The sequence below is a fragment of the Exophiala mesophila genome, assembly GCF_000836275.1.
Source record: "Exophiala mesophila strain CBS 40295 unplaced genomic scaffold supercont1.2, whole genome shotgun sequence".
NCBI lineage: Eukaryota > Fungi > Ascomycota > Eurotiomycetes > Chaetothyriales > Herpotrichiellaceae > Exophiala > Exophiala mesophila.
The window spans coordinates 4,618,115-4,633,739 of NW_015622505.1; the positions used below are offsets into that span (position 1 = coordinate 4,618,115).

At 51.0% G+C, this 15,625-nt stretch overlaps 6 protein-coding genes across 10 annotated transcripts; 4 read left to right on the forward strand and 2 right to left on the reverse strand.

The window, feature by feature from the left end:
* Positions 1–199: 199 nt before the first annotated feature.
* Positions 200–1,102, forward strand: PV10_03412 (uncharacterized protein). Its single transcript, XM_016367858.1, has one exon. The coding sequence runs from the start codon at positions 393–395 to the stop codon at positions 930–932; it is 540 nt and encodes a 179-aa protein (XP_016227376.1). The 5' UTR covers positions 200–392; the 3' UTR covers positions 933–1,102.
* A 3,203-nt stretch (positions 1,103–4,305) lies between these two features.
* On the forward strand, positions 4,306–8,134 carry PV10_03413. Of its 4 annotated transcripts, XM_016367861.1 has the most exons (7): positions 4,306–4,632; positions 4,689–4,864; positions 4,926–6,080; positions 6,134–6,940; positions 6,993–7,086; positions 7,142–7,722; positions 7,776–8,134. In XM_016367861.1, the coding sequence occupies exons 3-7, from the start codon at positions 6,012–6,014 to the stop codon at positions 7,896–7,898; spliced, it is 1,674 nt and encodes a 557-aa protein (XP_016227379.1). In that variant the 5' UTR covers positions 4,306–4,632; positions 4,689–4,864; positions 4,926–6,011; the 3' UTR covers positions 7,899–8,134. The 4 variants fall into 4 exon arrangements, with proteins under 4 accessions (XP_016227379.1, XP_016227378.1, XP_016227377.1 ...); XM_016367860.1 differs by having other exon boundaries at positions 4,689–6,080; XM_016367859.1 differs by having other exon boundaries at positions 4,306–6,080.
* On the reverse strand, positions 8,057–8,997 carry PV10_03414. Of its 2 annotated transcripts, XM_016367864.1 has the most exons (4): positions 8,737–8,997; positions 8,483–8,640; positions 8,338–8,413; positions 8,057–8,280 (listed from the first exon to the last, which is right to left on the reverse strand). In XM_016367864.1, the coding sequence occupies exons 1-3, from the start codon at positions 8,905–8,907 to the stop codon at positions 8,347–8,349; spliced, it is 396 nt and encodes a 131-aa protein (XP_016227382.1). In that variant the 5' UTR covers positions 8,908–8,997; the 3' UTR covers positions 8,057–8,280; positions 8,338–8,346. The 2 variants fall into 2 exon arrangements, with proteins under 2 accessions (XP_016227382.1, XP_016227381.1); XM_016367863.1 differs by having other exon boundaries at positions 8,057–8,413.
* A 621-nt stretch (positions 8,998–9,618) lies between these two features.
* Positions 9,619–11,189, forward strand: PV10_03415 (uncharacterized protein). The gene has a single exon (XM_016367865.1). The coding sequence runs from the start codon at positions 9,816–9,818 to the stop codon at positions 10,581–10,583; it is 768 nt and encodes a 255-aa protein (XP_016227383.1). The 5' UTR covers positions 9,619–9,815; the 3' UTR covers positions 10,584–11,189.
* Positions 11,190–11,930: 741 nt separating this feature from the next.
* PV10_03416 (uncharacterized protein) lies at positions 11,931–13,233 on the forward strand. Its single transcript, XM_016367866.1, has 2 exons — positions 11,931–12,153; positions 12,289–13,233. Exons 1-2 carry the CDS (start codon positions 12,145–12,147, stop codon positions 13,024–13,026), a joined length of 747 nt encoding a protein of 248 aa, XP_016227384.1. The 5' UTR covers positions 11,931–12,144; the 3' UTR covers positions 13,027–13,233.
* A 53-nt stretch (positions 13,234–13,286) lies between these two features.
* Positions 13,287–14,753, reverse strand: PV10_03417 (uncharacterized protein; the record flags this gene model as incomplete). The annotated part of the gene is made up of 1 exon (XM_016367867.1): positions 13,287–14,753. The coding sequence occupies one exon, from the start codon at positions 14,751–14,753 to the stop codon at positions 13,287–13,289; it is 1,467 nt and encodes a 488-aa protein (XP_016227385.1).
* Between the last annotated feature and the right edge of the window lie 872 nt (positions 14,754–15,625).

Consider the following 15,625-nt stretch of genomic DNA (forward strand, 5'->3'; position numbering starts at 1 on the left):
TACTGATTGATGCCATCGATGGACACGTGAGAGTTTCCTCGTTCCTGACGCTAAAACTTTCAGCAGCCCACCCTATAAGCTTCTGCGTTACCGTGTACAATACTCCGCCCAGCATATATCACAGGGTCACGTGCTAAGTCCGGACCTCGGCATTTCTGTTTCCTTGCCGGTTCATTTCCAGACTTCAACAACACTTGGACGACGTTCCATCCTCCAGCAATCAAAACTTGATAGAATTGAGACAGTCAGACTCCTAGTTCCAAGGTCGTCATTTTCCTGTGCCGAGTACGTCTCGTTGACAATTGTATCACACCATCACATAGATACTATCATACCAATCAAGAAAGTCTTCATCCAGATACACGACATCACGCAAACGGCTCTAGAATACAATGGCAAATCCAACACCTCCAGTTGGTAATACGCCACCACGAAAACACTTCTTCCAAAATCTTAAACTATGGCATCTGCCCATGCGCGAGCGGGTGTTGGCGCTGCACAAAGAAATCACACGCGATGACGGATACAGAGGATTCGACACCATCTCGCTAGAAGGCACCAATCTCACACTGGTAGAATGCGAGTCCAACCGGACTGTCTGGGAGATGGATATCCCTGCACACGTGTGCAACAAGTCTGGAAACCTACACGGTGGCGCCGCTGCCACCATCCTCGACAACCTGACCTCGACTGCACTCGTCACCATTGCCAGAGAGGGCTTCTTGGACTCTGGCCACGTCAGCCGTACCATCACCATGAGCTATCTGCGTCCTGTGCCTCTGGGTAGCAAAGCAAGGATCGAATGCGATGTCCAGGCCGCCGGCAAGAACACTGCCAATCTTCTGGGCAAGATTATTGTCAATGGTAAATTGGCCGTCACCTGCGTTCACGACAAGGCTGTCTTTTCCATCAAGCCGGCCGCCAAATTGTGATATCATCAAGAAGTAGGGCCGTTTCCCGAGTGGCATGAGACGTTTTGGTGATTCATGTATTGCGAGATATATACATAGACTCTCATCCGAATTAGAGACTTAGACATCCATACATCACTTTTTTCTACATCCAAGGGGGTTTTGTGATAGGAACCTGGAAGATATTGTGGAGGATCTTGTTGATGTGTCGACGGTGGTTGAAACCATCGTTGATACACCAGTAGACATGGCCTTGGAAACAGAGCTCGACCTGAGGGCCGTGGTGATCAGTTCTGTGGATATGGGAGAAAGTATGCCTGACGAGGCCGAGGTTGGTGATCTTAAGGAGGTTGTAGATGAAATGACAATATCATTTGTCAACGACACAGAAGCCGTTGGCCCACTAGTCCGAACAGTTTGGAAGCCATCAGATGCCGTTGTTGTGGATACTGACTGGACACTGCGAGATATGCTGCCTGCAACATTATCGGTAGAAGCCGCTATAGCAGCCTGAGAACGTGTCGTCAGGCTCGGAAGTGATATTGTGATCACCTGGTCCGAAGTGACAATGAGCGAATTTGCACTTGACGCAGTCATTGAAGTCGCGGTGCCAAGATAAACACTAGACGAGGAGGAAGTGGAGGATCGTGGGATGTATGCCTTTGATGAAGAAGGCCACTTAGACAAGGAAGACTCGTGACCCGGTGGAAAGTGGCTAGTTGCGGACGCTTGTTCGGTTTGCCATGGTGCTTCATATGTCAGAAATGCTCTCAAGGTTTGCGAGCGACGAGATTGTGAAGGATAAAGGCTTACCAGAAGTCGATAGCATTCATGATACACCCCTTACAAGCCAGCGCTTCTGAAGGGTCTGGATAGCAGTGCGTAAAGCAATAATCTCCACATCAAGCCAACGTTGTCGTTGATGCCATTTTGGTATCGTTCTCTGGCATTTATGAAGACATATGTACACGCCATTGGTGGCTGAGTATGGCATCTTCAGCACCGCATCTGTCACGACGTCGATCGCTCAGCCACGACCGATAACAGCTGATGTAGTGGAGGTCTTTCATATGCTTGAGAAAGCTCTGAGACTTCTCTCGAAGCCTGGGAAGTTCTCAGTAAAGCTCTTGCATAGATAGTTTATTCACATTGATGTCGATGATGTCAGATATGGGCGTGCAACACTATATGGGTCTTGAGAAAAGGTGACTATTCTTGCTTGTGGTGAAAGTTTGAGTTCTGTAACCGGATCCGTGTATCAATATTGTGAAGGACTCATTCGAGATAACCGATTGATTAGTAGCAACACATGTGGAACATCTTCTCCAGATGTTTTTGCAAATATCTGGCAGTGACAGGCTGAGGTGATGAGTTATTGTTGATGGAGATGCCTCTGCTCGAGCGCGTGTCTTGAATGAGTCTTACTCTTTGGTTCATTGGAGGCGGATATTTTGGCGAGAGCATTTGCTCGTGTTCCTGTCTCTCGTGAGTTAAAATGGTCCAGGATGAACAGTTTCGAGGTTGGGAGAATCAGAAGCACTATACAGAACAAGATTGCAAGATGGTATAGACAAGTATATTTTCAGGCACTGGCTGCGAACAGAGCTGTGCACATGAATGTGAGACACTGCTCCCATGAGGGACAAGCGAGAGACCAACAGCTGGGGAGCCTTGATACCGATGCCGTTTGATAACAGTAGTCAAGGGCCCAAGCGTCACACAGTCAGTGGTCTGGTATGTTGATCCAACACGTTTGGCTGACCGACTGTTGTGATGTGACACCTCAGCCGTGCGGCTGTTCTGAATAATTTGCTAGTGATCATCCTTGATACATATCAAAGCAAAGTGTTCCGCATATGCCATCTCTGTTGAAAATAACATGTCTTTCTGAGTTGACATCGATGACTATGAGGCTGTTTGAGTCTGCCAACAATGCCCCCCGAATTTCCCGTCTTCCAAAAGTCAAAAATATCGTGTGCATTCGGAATCGCGTAGAGGACTATGTGTCTAACAAAATTGGTCAGCAAGAGTGGCGAACGATCAGCGAATCTAGAATTATGTCCTTACTCGCAGTTGGCAAAGCTCAAGAGTCAAACAGACGGGCCTCGATGAGCAACACCATCCGGACCTACCGTGATATCACATGTTAAAAAAGTTGCATCGACTGAAAACTGGTTGACTGAGATGGATCTTGGCCGCCAGAAGATGGCGATAGGCAAATATGTTTCCTGAATGGTCTTAGAATCGACCTGCCGTGCTTGCCAGCACGGCGGGACCTTCAGGCCTATTGACCTGCCGTGGCCATTTCTGAACCGGAACTTAGGCCGAGAATCGGAATGGCAAGCGATTGGACTTGGGAAACAAGTTTTTAATAGTCAGGTGGTATGAAAGTGCTCCGCATCAGGGTCTAGAGGCGCCGACAAGAACTAGGAGCTAGGATTCATATACGTGGATCGGTAGTCCATATCATGAGATTTGCCACATCACACCCAGGTCCAATGACATGCATGAACTTTGAAGCCCCTGAGGTAAAGCGAATGGCGTTCTGGATTCGATCGACGACGCGCCAACAATGGCCGCTGCTGGGATCCCGTACCTTTGATGCAGATTGGAGGCTTCCTGGCGCAGACAGCCGAGAGTTGTTGTCTAGGATTGTTAAGATCATCCGGTCAGTGGAGACGAGTGCATGTCGCTCTTGACGAGTCTCGCCACTGCCTATGACCTACCTGTAATGTCGCAGGCTAGCTTCAACACGACGATCATTCTGCGAACCCAGATTCTTGGAGAATGGCAGTACCCAAAGGCGGCCACGGACGGCCTATCAGCTCTCCAGTCTGCTTCAGCCTTGGGTTTCAGGACTAGTATCGGCGAAGTCAACCCCCCCAAGGTCTCGTGGGCCCACTCTTGCTTACTGGCAGAGTCCTCAAAGACTGGAGAAGGAACACAATGGAAGGACGCAGGAGGGTTGTCTGGGGTTCGACATGGCCAACGTATCAGGCTCGAAGACCAGGGGGTCTGCGACGGTCTGCGATGACCCGTTGATGACCTCTTCAGCTGGTGTCATTGCTTCCATCATCAAAATCACTGTGCAACAAGACGTGTAAACAGACAGTGCACTTTGCCCGCTGGACCAAGCATTTGGCCAATATGATTGAATATGGGCCGAGAATGAGCCTGAGTCAATACAACACGTCAAAAGCGTCAATGAGGAGGACAGACGCTCCTTCCCGTACTCCGAAGTTGAATTTGGGGAAGGCACGACCGACAAGGCTGGGGGGTCAAGGGCTGACCAATGGGAGGAGAGCCGGAGTTCTCCCAGAGCAGTAGCGCCAAGCCTTTCACGGCTCTGAAGCTCGAGCGTTTTCCCTTTTCCTTTTTTCTCCCCACCCCACGACTTTTCTCTCGCCCTTCCAGTCGCCTTGACTCACGGACCATCTCCCACAATGGCCTCCTTGACCCGGGCCTAAACTCTAGCACCCGTCCAACGGCCGAGGGGGCGTCTTAGCACTTGGCCCGAGGCGGCCCTTGGCTTTGCCTCGGACACGCCCAAAGCTACCAATGCCCAAGTCCGAGGGCTCCCCAGAGACTTGCCGGTTCACACGGCACCTGAGCGTCAGAGACTGCGCTCTTCTCGTCGCCTAATCTTCGGCCCAGCCTTTGTCCAGCCCAAACAACTTGGGTTTCTGCTGGTCGGCTCATCATCGGGGCCTCTACACACAAGGCTCGCTCGCTCCCTGACAATTGATTGTTTCAGTATGTAGCTAACACGGCTTGAAGGTCAATGGGCGTCCCCTCATACCACACCTTCGCAGTCCTGCACCTCGTAACTGTTAATAGCCCACATCAATTACATTCTCATGACCTACGTTCTGGAGGATCTCCGGCGATGCTCCATGTGATGCATAATCTATCCACCCCCAGATACACCAGGTCTGGGGTCCAACATGTGGGAAGTACGCATGCAGGCCATTCGATGCCCGATTTAACATCCGTGGTCTGATGATAGACGCTCAGGTCGACACGCTATCGAATGACACACGACAATTTTAGAGTACTTCTAGACGTTCTGTGATCACCAGTGGAGCTTGCGATTGGTAGACATGACAATCACCAAGCCTATGTACCTCCTCCGCTCTGCCTTTCCGTGTTACCAATCTGGGTGACGCTAGGTCACGAGTGTTGGTCAAAAACTCTGCGCTATATGGTGCTGTGGACTTTGAGGCAGCCGTATCATAGCCATTGTGGACAATGCAAGTTCTCCGCACCTCGAAAGCTTGATCACGAGATTCCGACTAGAGGCTTGAACAAGCAGACAAGGTACCCAGCTCTGTACGTTCGATCTATTCCAGGTCGCATTTGGTATGGATGCACGACCCCTTTCCTCGGGACCGCGTCGTCTCGCCGGATAGGCACGTGAGATCAACCATACATACATACATGGTGGCATTCTAGGGGAGGAAATGCGTGATGCACTTCACGTCAACAACTGGCGACGGCCTCGATGTCCACCCCTCCATTACACACTATCCAGAATCCCGCTTAAGGCTTGGAAGGCAACTAGTCCTCGGCGATTAACCCAAAGAGGTGCGGGGGCAGACAGGCATGGGCATCGGTGGCCAATTGCACCAAGACAATCTCTGAAAACCTGGATTGTCCACAGCACTACCTAAGCGACATCAGCTGCCCGCCGTATTCCCTTGCCTCCGCCCCTGGTTTTCTGGCAGAGATGGTCGGTGGGCTCTTGCGTGATAGGAGGATCCTCTCCTCCCCGGATTGAACGAGGCTAGTTGGCGGGGTGCCCATGGGATGCAAAACCTATCGGGGCGCATGGTCAAACAGCAATGGCGCTCTGGTAAAGTTGTGGAGTCTCTTGTTCCCTGCCTTCGGCTCCTTTTCGGATCTTCGCCACAGGAATTTTGGTCTGTTCGAGACTTGGACGCTAGTGATTGTCGGGGAACATGGTGAGACTCACCCAAGGCCACGCGTGGTCGTGGAGTAGCATTTAAGGACTCTAGATGTCCCGCTCTCATACTCACCTCTTCGTCAACCCACCGACAACAGGAACTCCAGAGCCCAGGATACTACTCCAGCATCGTCAAGATGTCGACCGAAGAGAAAGTCGGCGCCGCCACCATCGACCGCATCGACTCCATCGATGCCGCCAAGAATGTGAGATACATACGACGATATGCCATGCCGTCCATGACTAATCCTCGAAACAGGTCGTCGAGGTCAAGGAAGTCCACGGTAGCGAAGCCTACAATGCCGCCGTGCTTCAGGAACCTGTCCCTAGGACCCATCCTCGAACCATCCTTTTGTGGCTCGCTCTCTTGATCGGTTTCTTCTGCCAGACCATGAACGGATACGACAGCATGTTGCTGGGCGGTCTGCTAAACAACAAAGAATACTTCTTGGCCCATTTCAATGGCGAGAACAAGGGTATCTGGGCCGGTCTCATTTCCTCCATGCATCAGATTGGAGGTGTTGCAGCTCTTCCATTCATGGGGCCCGCCATCGACACCTTTGGACGTCGTGTCGGCATGTTGATTGGTTCAATCTTCATTATCGTCGGAACTGTCGTCCAGGCGACTACCTTGCACAACGCTTCGGAATCTCAGATCATCGGTGGTCGTTTCCTCGTCGGATTCGGTGTCACCATTTCCGCCGGAGCTGGTCCCATCTGGATCGTGGAGACTGCTCATCCCATGCAACGTGGTATCATTACTGGTCTTTGCAACACCACTTGGCTGGTTGGAGCCATCCTGGCTTCCGGTGCTACTCGAGGAGGTCTGGAGATCAAGGGCAACAACTCGTGGTTGATCCCTCTCTGGCTTCAACTTTTCTTTCCCGGAATCATTGCCCTGTTTGCCCTGTTCCTGCCCGAGTCTCCTCGATGGCTCTTTGCCCATGGCAAACGTGAGCAAGCACGATCTCTTCTGACCAAATGGCACGGATACGGCAATCCTGACTCTGCGTGGGTCAAGCTTCAATTGGCCGAGTATGAGGAATATTTGGAGCTCGATGGTTCCGTAAGTCATGGCTCCTTTGCTGCTATCTCACGATTTCTGACTTTGTGATTAGGACAAGCGATGGTGGGATTACAGTGGAATCGTCAAGAAGAGGTCCAGCTTGTACCGTGTCCTTGTCGCGTGTGTCTTCTCCATGCTTGCACAATGTAGGTTTCTTCGTGAGGAGGGGATACCGCAGCAACGTACTAACAGGAACCCCAGGGTGCGGTAACGGTCCTCTGTCCTACTTCCTCGGTGCCGTGCTCGATACTGCCGGCGTCAACTCGTCCATTGGCAAGGCCAACGTCCAACTTGGCTACTCATGCTTCCAATTTGCCTTTGCCGTCATTGGTGCTCACTTTGTCGAGTTGATTGGTCGTCGCAAGATGTTGCTCGGTGGCTTCTGGGGAACTGCTGTCGTCTGGGTCTGCATGACTGCAGCTGCCGCAACTCTGGCCAACTCGATCACGTCTGGTAGCGTGGCTGACGGTGATGCCGAATTCAGCAACAAGGCGGCTAGCAACGCTGTCTTGGCCTTCATCTTCATCTTTGGAGCCGTCTATTCGTTCAACCTGACTCCTCTTCAAGCACTGTACCCTGTCGAGGTCATCAACTTTGAAATCCGAGCCAAGGGTATGGCTCTCCAGGGTGTGTTCACCAACGTCGCTGGTGTCACCAACCAATTTGCCTGGTCGGTGGCGATCAAGAAGCTCGAGTGGAAGACATACATCATCTTCATTGCTTTGACCACTGTCTGGGGTTTCATTGCATACTTCTTCTTCCCCGAGACCCGCAAGCGAACTGTAAGTTTTGAGAGTATGAGGCATTCATTGTGTAATACTAATCTCCTGTATAGCTTGAAGAACTCAACGAAATCTTCGAGGCCCGCAACCCCGTCAAGTTCTCGACCCAAAAGGCCAAGATTGGTATCACGGAAACCAACCAAGTCGTTGCGGTTGACGACGCAGCGCATGCCTAGAGTTGCTAACGGAGGTTCCAAGAGCCCTTTCTGCGGAGCGCCATCACCATGCACATTCAGCGCGAGAGGGCCTCGGCGTCATAGCAAACTGGGTGGTCATGTAAAGGCGATCTAGGATAGACTCGGCTCACTTTTCAGAAGCTCGTTCTCAGTTTAGGCGGCGAAGTTGCCAGGGTGCTGTTATTGCTCAGGTCTATACACCTCCTTAGTGGAATATCAATTAATCTCATCCCAGACTCGCCCCTTTCGTCATTGTCACATTCGATTCTTAGCACAAGACTGTTTTACCTTGCACAACTCTTTTTCCAATTCAGATGGTGCAATCTCTCCTACTTTGGTCCCTTTGTGTTGTCTACTTTTCTATCTTTGCCTGTTTCCATATCTGTCGTTGGTGCATTGATATCATCGTGGATGATCGAGTCGAAGATGACATACTCACTCGTCGATGTCACAAAAGGGCTGTACATTCCACTTCAATGTCGGTGTTAAATGGCAATGTTTTGACGGCGACACAACTGTGGAGGGAAGGGGGGTCATAATCAGCTCCAGACTGTCGTTATTGAATCACAAAATACGAAACTTACGTCCTCGCAGGAAGATTGGTTTGGAAATATTGGACGTAGACCTCGTTCATACGGGCAAAGTCATCCATATTGGCGAGGAAAATGTTGATCTTGACGATGCGGGCTAGACTGGTGCCGGCGGCGTCGAGGACTGCGCTGATATTTTGAATGATGCGATGCTAGATGGGGAATCAGGTCAATTTAGGACATCACAGGACCGGGAAGATCGAGCCAGGCTAAGCACAGGGTCCGGAATGTCATCACACACTACATACTGTGTGAGCTTGGATATCTCCATCAATGACTTTCAAGGTCTGAGGATCCATGGCAATGTTTCCGGAGCAAAAGACAAAGCCATTGGCCGTGACGACGGCTTGTGGGAAGACTGTGGGCATTGGATTCGGTGCGTTGGTGGTCACCACCGATTGGTGCGAAGGAGCCGCCATGATTGTTGTGATTTCAAAAAGGGTGATTGATAGAATTGTTCGATGGTAGATGACTATCTACTACTTATCCCGATATACAGTATCGATGCGCACGAGGGGAAGTATGGGAGGGAGGGGTAGGTTGATTAGTATTATATTACTTTAGTAATTCGCATTTACTTCGTGCTTCAATAACAAGAAACTGCATGTCCTGGTTGTTGTGATGGCTAGCTATTAGTATTCTCATCTACGTGATAAGAGATTGCACTTTCCTTTTGGAATGTCAAGTGAATCTAGCATGTATACCCTACAATCACGGCGCCGGCTTTGTGGTTAGAAGGATGTTCGTCGATACTCTTGGGCAAGGTTAGGTATAGTACCTACCTACCTAAACCAAAGGTAGGTCAGCAATCCTGAGGTGCAAAGGGCCTAAACCTCTTTTTCAGATTGGCGAGCGAGTTTAGGCGCCAGATCGACTGGAACCCGCTCACAAGGGGGGAGAGGCTTGAGGGGGCGAGGCGGGCCCCTCGGGCCCCTCGGTCCATTGCCGGCGTGGGAAGATTGAACCCCACTGAAGCCAGGTGTTTATAGGGACAATTCATTGCCTATAAAGCCTCAGCCCACGGGTGCCTCTGGTGATTCTGTAAGACGCAAGTTACAGCGGACCACTAGACTACTTACGCACAGCACTCATTGTCCAGGAACTCCAACTTGCATCCAGTCCTTGTCATTCTATGCAGGACCAGATCTCATCTGCACCATCCATGTCGTCTTGTTTTGTTGATTTCGCCACAAGCAATTGTAATTGTGTATTTCACTGTCCCTGACCACTGTCAGCCTCGGTCTTGTCTTTCGCTCTAGTCACACCCACCACATACGAGTAGTGTGACAAGAACCTTTTCCGTTCATCACCCTTGTCGCATCCCAACATGTCACGACATTCATCGATGTCGCCGCCGCGGCGACCAGCGCCAAAAGACACGGTCGACCGACAAACAACCACACCCTTTCTTTTGAACTTTTGCTATCGCAGCTCGGCATACCACAGCCTAACCGAATTCCCTCTCCCGACTCCTTCCAACCCTCATCCACGGCCGCCCGCACACCTGCAAATATACACTTGGATGAGTTGTACATTAAAAGAGTTGGCGCAATTGTTGACTCAGACACTTCCTCAGATTCTACCGCAGCCCAGTGTCGGGACACGGCTAAGTTTCCGCCTGGTCTATCCCGATCTTCACGCGCCGCGTGGAGGCGGCGGACGGCTGGAGAGCGAGGGAAGAGGGAGGTATTTGAGTAAAGAGATGGGCAGCGTCGTCATTTCGGCGCCTGAGCACTCGAATGGGGACGCCGGGCCGGCATTGAGTCTGGATGGCGAGGACGCTGATAAGACATTGGAAGATGTCAAGTTTCAAATCGGAGATTTTGTCGATTGCGCAGTCTTTGCGCCCTTGAGTGATGGCTCCGTCGTTGGCCGAGGTGCTGCATCAAGGGGTCCGAGAGAAAATGGGTATGGGAGAGTAAGAGGAGGAGGCTATGGACTCAGCGGACGAGGCTCTTACAACGGGTCAAGTTCAAGAAGCAGCGATCCAGCTGGTCCTGGGAGTCTGCCCAGCGGGGAATGGAGAAGAGGAGAAAGACTTCCGGACTCAGGCGGTTATCGAGGCGGTGGACGAGGAGGCCGAAGAGGGTATTGATCTGATTACGATGAATCCCATATGGACATGGGACGACTGCTGAAACCAATGTTGGAGGCTCCTCTGCAGGCACCAGAGCATTAGTGAGTCATGACTGCGTTCTTCCTCAGACGGGGATGGCTTCACCAGAATCGAACTACGAGTTTCACCGTGAAAGACACCCGCGGTGTCTCAGAGCCTAGAACGCCAAATAGACAGTGAAAGGATTGTGGCAATGGGAGTGACTATCTCGGAGGAGAGAGCGGACCGGCAACGTTGGTCTCAGAAAACAGCCAGAGAGGCGGTCAAGGCTTGGTTCGATGCCACATGACCAATTCTTGGAGTGAACCGAGTGTTGCTGCACAGGACTTTTACTCTCACTCGCATGAGAGAGGGAGATACTTTTCTTATCACCCTTGTGGAGAACCTTGAGTGAACCTGAGGGTGGGAGCAGTGGGACAAGGAGACTGACTGATGACCCCATCTTTAACAGCGCAGGGTGGGATTGAGTACCTTAGGTAGTTTTATTACCAAATTAGGGCTTACCGCACCATGGATGAGAGTGAGGGAAGGTGCAATGGATGCAATAGATTCATGGGAACGTGGGAGCCTAAGCTTGACCGCCCGCCGCCTGCTGCCGTTGCCGTGATCTACTGCACGTATGCATGATTGTACCTGAGCTAGCATGGCCCCAGCCTTTCCAGTCGCATTACTTTCTTTTTTCTCCTCCACCAAGACAGAGATACATGGTCTCCAGTTGCAGATCTGCTGATGATATTGGTATTTATTGAATGATGGGGTTGTGATTGGTGACGTAGGAGCAAACTTCTTGCCACATGCTGGAGGCCGAGAAGATTGGAGCCCAAGGGGACCTCAGGCCCACAAGTTTGATCTCCATGCCCCTCATCAGAGCCACCCCTCCACCCCCATGGCGGTTCTGTAGTTCTGTGGTCCTGTGGCCCTTCACAGTACGAGGACTCTCGTACTTTTTAGTGACGACTAGCGACCATTCTACTTACTTAGGCGGTTTACCCTCTGAACGGGCCGAACTGTGCAGGGTTTGAACCACTAACAGGGAGCCAATTGAGTAGAATCAAATTCCCGTTGGGCTATTGCCGCTCCAAATCAGGGCGATTTCCCACACAATTCCTCTGTTCCTGTTCCTTTTGTCCTTCGTCATAGCCACGCCTCTGCCGCCCACCGACCACCCGCCAGTGCCACCAACTGCCCACCAACCCGCACTTGGCCAAGTTCCCCCATACTGGCACATGAATTTGTAGGGTTGTTGTCACCCCATGCTCCACTTGATGTGACTACTGTAAATAAGTGAGTAACTAACAAGAAGGTAATTCACAGTGAACCTTCCCCCACAGCTTTCTTTCACTGCACCTTCCTGCACCTTCACAAAAAGACATTCTTGCCGTGTCATCTCTCACCCTTCGCTCCTTCCACTTCCACTTCCAACTTTGTCTCAATAAATTAATTTCTTCAGTCTTCTTCTCTTTCTCAACCCTTCTTCTTCAACAACCCTTGATCAAGACTCTTTCAAGGAAAATCACAACCAACAAATCCATCCGTCATCATGCCTAAGGTAGGTCGTCATCGTCCAGGTCAAGCTCGACCCCTCTTTCCTCTTGCTCATCGCCTTTGCTCCTTCATCCTGACCGTCTTTGTCGATCTATCTTCCCACCTCTCAACTCTCACTAACCCTCTCTTTTTCATCTAGGCCAAGTACATTCTTCTCGACTGCGACAACACCCTTGTCCTGTCCGAGCGTCTTGCTTTCGAAGCATGTGCCGATCTCACCAACGAAATCCTTGAGAAGTACGGTCTCCCAGATCGCTACTCTGTCGACAGCCTCCTCGAAGACTTTGTCGGTCAAAATTTCCGTGGCATGTTGGTTGGTCTGCAGAAGAAGCACAACTTCACCCTCAAGCCAGATGAACTCGAGGACTACGTTGCCCAAGAGCTCGGACGTGTCACCCAGAAATTGTCTGAGAAAGCAACCCCCTGCCCCGGTGCTCCCGAGCAACTCGAGTATCTCAAGCAACAGGGTTATCCCATGAGTGTCGTCTCTACCTCGGCCAAGCCTCGTGTCGTCGCCTCTCTCGTCAAGACCAAGATCGACCACTACTTCCCCAACGAGCACGTCTACTCTGCTGCTACCTCCCTCAACCCTCCATCTTCCAAGCCCGACCCCAAGATCTATCTCTACGCCTGTGAGCAACTCGGTGTCAAACCATCTGAGGCCATCACCGTCGAGGATAGCAAGAGTGGAGCCACCGCCGCCATGCGTGCTGGAATCCCCTTGATCGGCTATGTCGGCGTCTATGGCATCGAAGAGGGCAAGGAGAAGATGGAGCAGATGGCAAAGGTTCTCAAGGAACAATGCAATGCTGATGAGATCATGTACGACTGGAAGGAGTTCCCAGAGTTGTTGAAGAAGATCGAAGCCAAGGCTTAGACTGACAACTCGCGTCTTCGTGACCCAAAGCTCAGTAATCCTGGCCGGTTCAAACCCACCTGTTCGAGCGACAACCAATTGATTGCCGTCATGCTGAAACGATCCTTATGCCAGCCTCAGAGATATGACAGATTCTAGACTTCGAATCGAATACTAGAATAGACAAAAAGCCTTGAAATAAACAAGGTTGCACCATTACACCCTCTGCTTCAACGCTCACTTTCTTCAATTGTGATCAATGTCGATAGCTGTGATCTCCATCACAACTCAGTCCCTCCAGGACGTAGATCTTGGGAGCTACTGTTCCTCACCTCGTCCACTAATTTGGTGATCAATTGATGGAAAGCATATCTTTCACCCTCATAGTCCATATCAAACCAATAATTGACAGCCACACAGGGGGCGCGAGATCCATCATCCCACTGTCCACACTGCTGTCGGACATGGTGGAACCACCCAGCCGGCAGATACAGCATCTCGCCTGCTTCCACTGTCACTGTCTCTGGTCGAGCATGCCGGTAATACGGGTACAGCTGCTCGAGTGTCGACCGTGGTAGTGACGGGTCGATTGGGATCCAAGGGATTCGTCCGTGCTGGGAAGGCGAAGACGAACATGCTCCTTCTGTATCCTCGTCCCGCTTTTCTTCGTCGCTTCCACCTGCACCACCAACCCTACCATTTCTCTGTTGATCATCATTGTCATCATCAAGTTGAAGCTCAAATAATGAGAATGCACTGCCTTCATTTTCCCCTTTACTGTCTACCATGGTATCATCACCGTCACCGTCAACATCATGTCCACTACCATCTTTTCCACCACCGCCCCGTAGAACAAATTTCCCCGTCGTCACCATTTTCGCACTCAAACACATCTCCTCCACCGGCGGCCACAACGTGAACGTCTTGCTACCACGGAGCACCAAATACAGATTCTCATATGGATCCCGATGTGTCGTCGTGATCGATCGATCACCACCAACCCATAGATTGACCGCATCAGGCTCGCCGAGAACCGGTTTTGCAAAGGGAATGGTCTCTGGCATTTCGTCATATAATGGCGATAGTGCCGTTGTTGTTAGGTTGCTGTTCTGAGACTGCAGGTAGTAGACTGGATTTGTGGAAGAGCACGATGACGTCGATGTTGTTATGCTTGTCAGTTTCGATAGCAGCGTTGACAGATTCATCTGTACCGAGGCCGGTTCTAGAAAGACTTGCTCGAACTTGTCCCCAGAATGTCTGGATCTTGGTGATAGTGACGTGAGAATATCATTGCGAAGGCCATTCCCATGGTCACGGCCGTTCTTCTCGTCACCTAGGTCATCCCCTCCTCGATGTTCATATCGGCCACTGTGAGTTTTTCTGATCGAATAGATCGAGTCTGCTCTACCATCCGGTGTGACAGCCACGTCGACCTTCCCCGTGACTCTAGCGCTGAGCGACTGTGCTGTCCAAGCGAATGCCAGTGATGCAGTGATCTCTGCTCTCTCCTCTTCAGACTCACTTCGCCCTTTTAGATAGTCCAGGTACAGCGCACGAGCGGCCTGTCTACTCGACGACTTTGGAGAACCCTCAGGTTTGACTCTATACACACACGGCCGCCCCCGAGACACTTGTCTGCTGAATTCCAGTGACGTCGGGTATGGACACTTGCGGATTCCTTCCGGATTAAGAGAGTGATAGTCCTCGATGAGTTGAATCAGGATTGACGCCGCTGAGAGTTCGGGCATGGCCGGAAATGACTCCTTAAGACTGCTTCGATTGAAAAGCCCTCTTTATGAGACCGATCTCACACGATTGCCATCTCTAGGGGTTTACGACCAAGGCATTGCGAGCCCACGTGCAAGAAAAGGTTCTGTTTGAAAATGGTATTGCCCATGTCGATCTAACAACCTGCCGTACATATCAGCCGAGCTGATTACGGCAGATCACAAGTTTACAGACTGCAAGTCCAGCAGGTATTGCTATTGTGAACATGCTCAGACACTAGCGAGCTTACGACGGAGCTTCAGGATACGAAGAACAGAGAGAAAAGTGGCTGGGTCTGAGATGCGGCTGCCGAAACACCAGGGGATCGTCAACCCTTACGGAGATGTGAATCGGCCGCGTGTGGCGTGTGATGTGGCGGATCTAGAGGTATCGTGATCCATCAAGACTATCGCCAACAAGAGATGCAGCATTAATCCCGAGACTCGACTTCCTTGTGTATGGAAATGTGCCCCAGTATTCAGACCAAGGATCATCCATCAGCATCTTCCTGCCAAACACGTCAAAAAAGACGAGCATGCTGTAGGAGTGACCGATGGGGCGCTTGGGATAGTTGGCAGGTTCTGATATCAGCTGAGTGGAAATCCTCACATCTGAGAGATCTCAAGCAAAGGACTGCGGAACTCAGGCCTAACCATTGCTTAGATAGTTTCGATCATGATCCCGTTCCGTCAAGACAAAGAACGGGCATCCAACGCGGTGAGACGAGCAGCATTGGCACGCTGATTCCGTAGTCATCTGCATCCATTCAACCTGCGACGACATCTGTTTACTTACTCTGAAGATTGAAAAGTGGCTGAATCATTTCCTCCATATGCAAGACAGTGTCTTTGAC

Excerpts from the sequence above, each read along its gene's own strand:
- PV10_03414 (XM_016367864.1), bottom strand. The coding sequence starts at position 8,907 with ATGGCGGCTCCTTCGCACCAATCGGTGGTGACCACCAACGCACCGAAT. Across the intron at positions 8,641-8,736 it reads GAGATATCCAAGCTCACACA|CATCGCATCATTCAAAATAT; the intron begins GTATGTAGTGTG and ends TTCCCCATCTAG. Across the intron at positions 8,414-8,482 it reads ACCAATCTTCCTGCGAGGAC|TTGTGTCGCCGTCAAAACAT; the intron begins GTAAGTTTCGTA and ends TTCCCTCCACAG.
- PV10_03412 (XM_016367858.1), top strand. The coding sequence starts at position 393 with ATGGCAAATCCAACACCTCCAGTTGGTAATACGCCACCACGAAAACAC.
- PV10_03413 (XM_016367859.1), top strand. The coding sequence starts at position 6,012 with ATGTCGACCGAAGAGAAAGTCGGCGCCGCCACCATCGACCGCATCGAC. Across the intron at positions 6,081-6,133 it reads CCATCGATGCCGCCAAGAAT|GTCGTCGAGGTCAAGGAAGT; the intron begins GTGAGATACATA and ends TCCTCGAAACAG. Across the intron at positions 7,723-7,775 it reads CCGAGACCCGCAAGCGAACT|CTTGAAGAACTCAACGAAAT; the intron begins GTAAGTTTTGAG and ends TCTCCTGTATAG.
- PV10_03415 (XM_016367865.1), top strand. The coding sequence starts at position 9,816 with ATGTCACGACATTCATCGATGTCGCCGCCGCGGCGACCAGCGCCAAAA.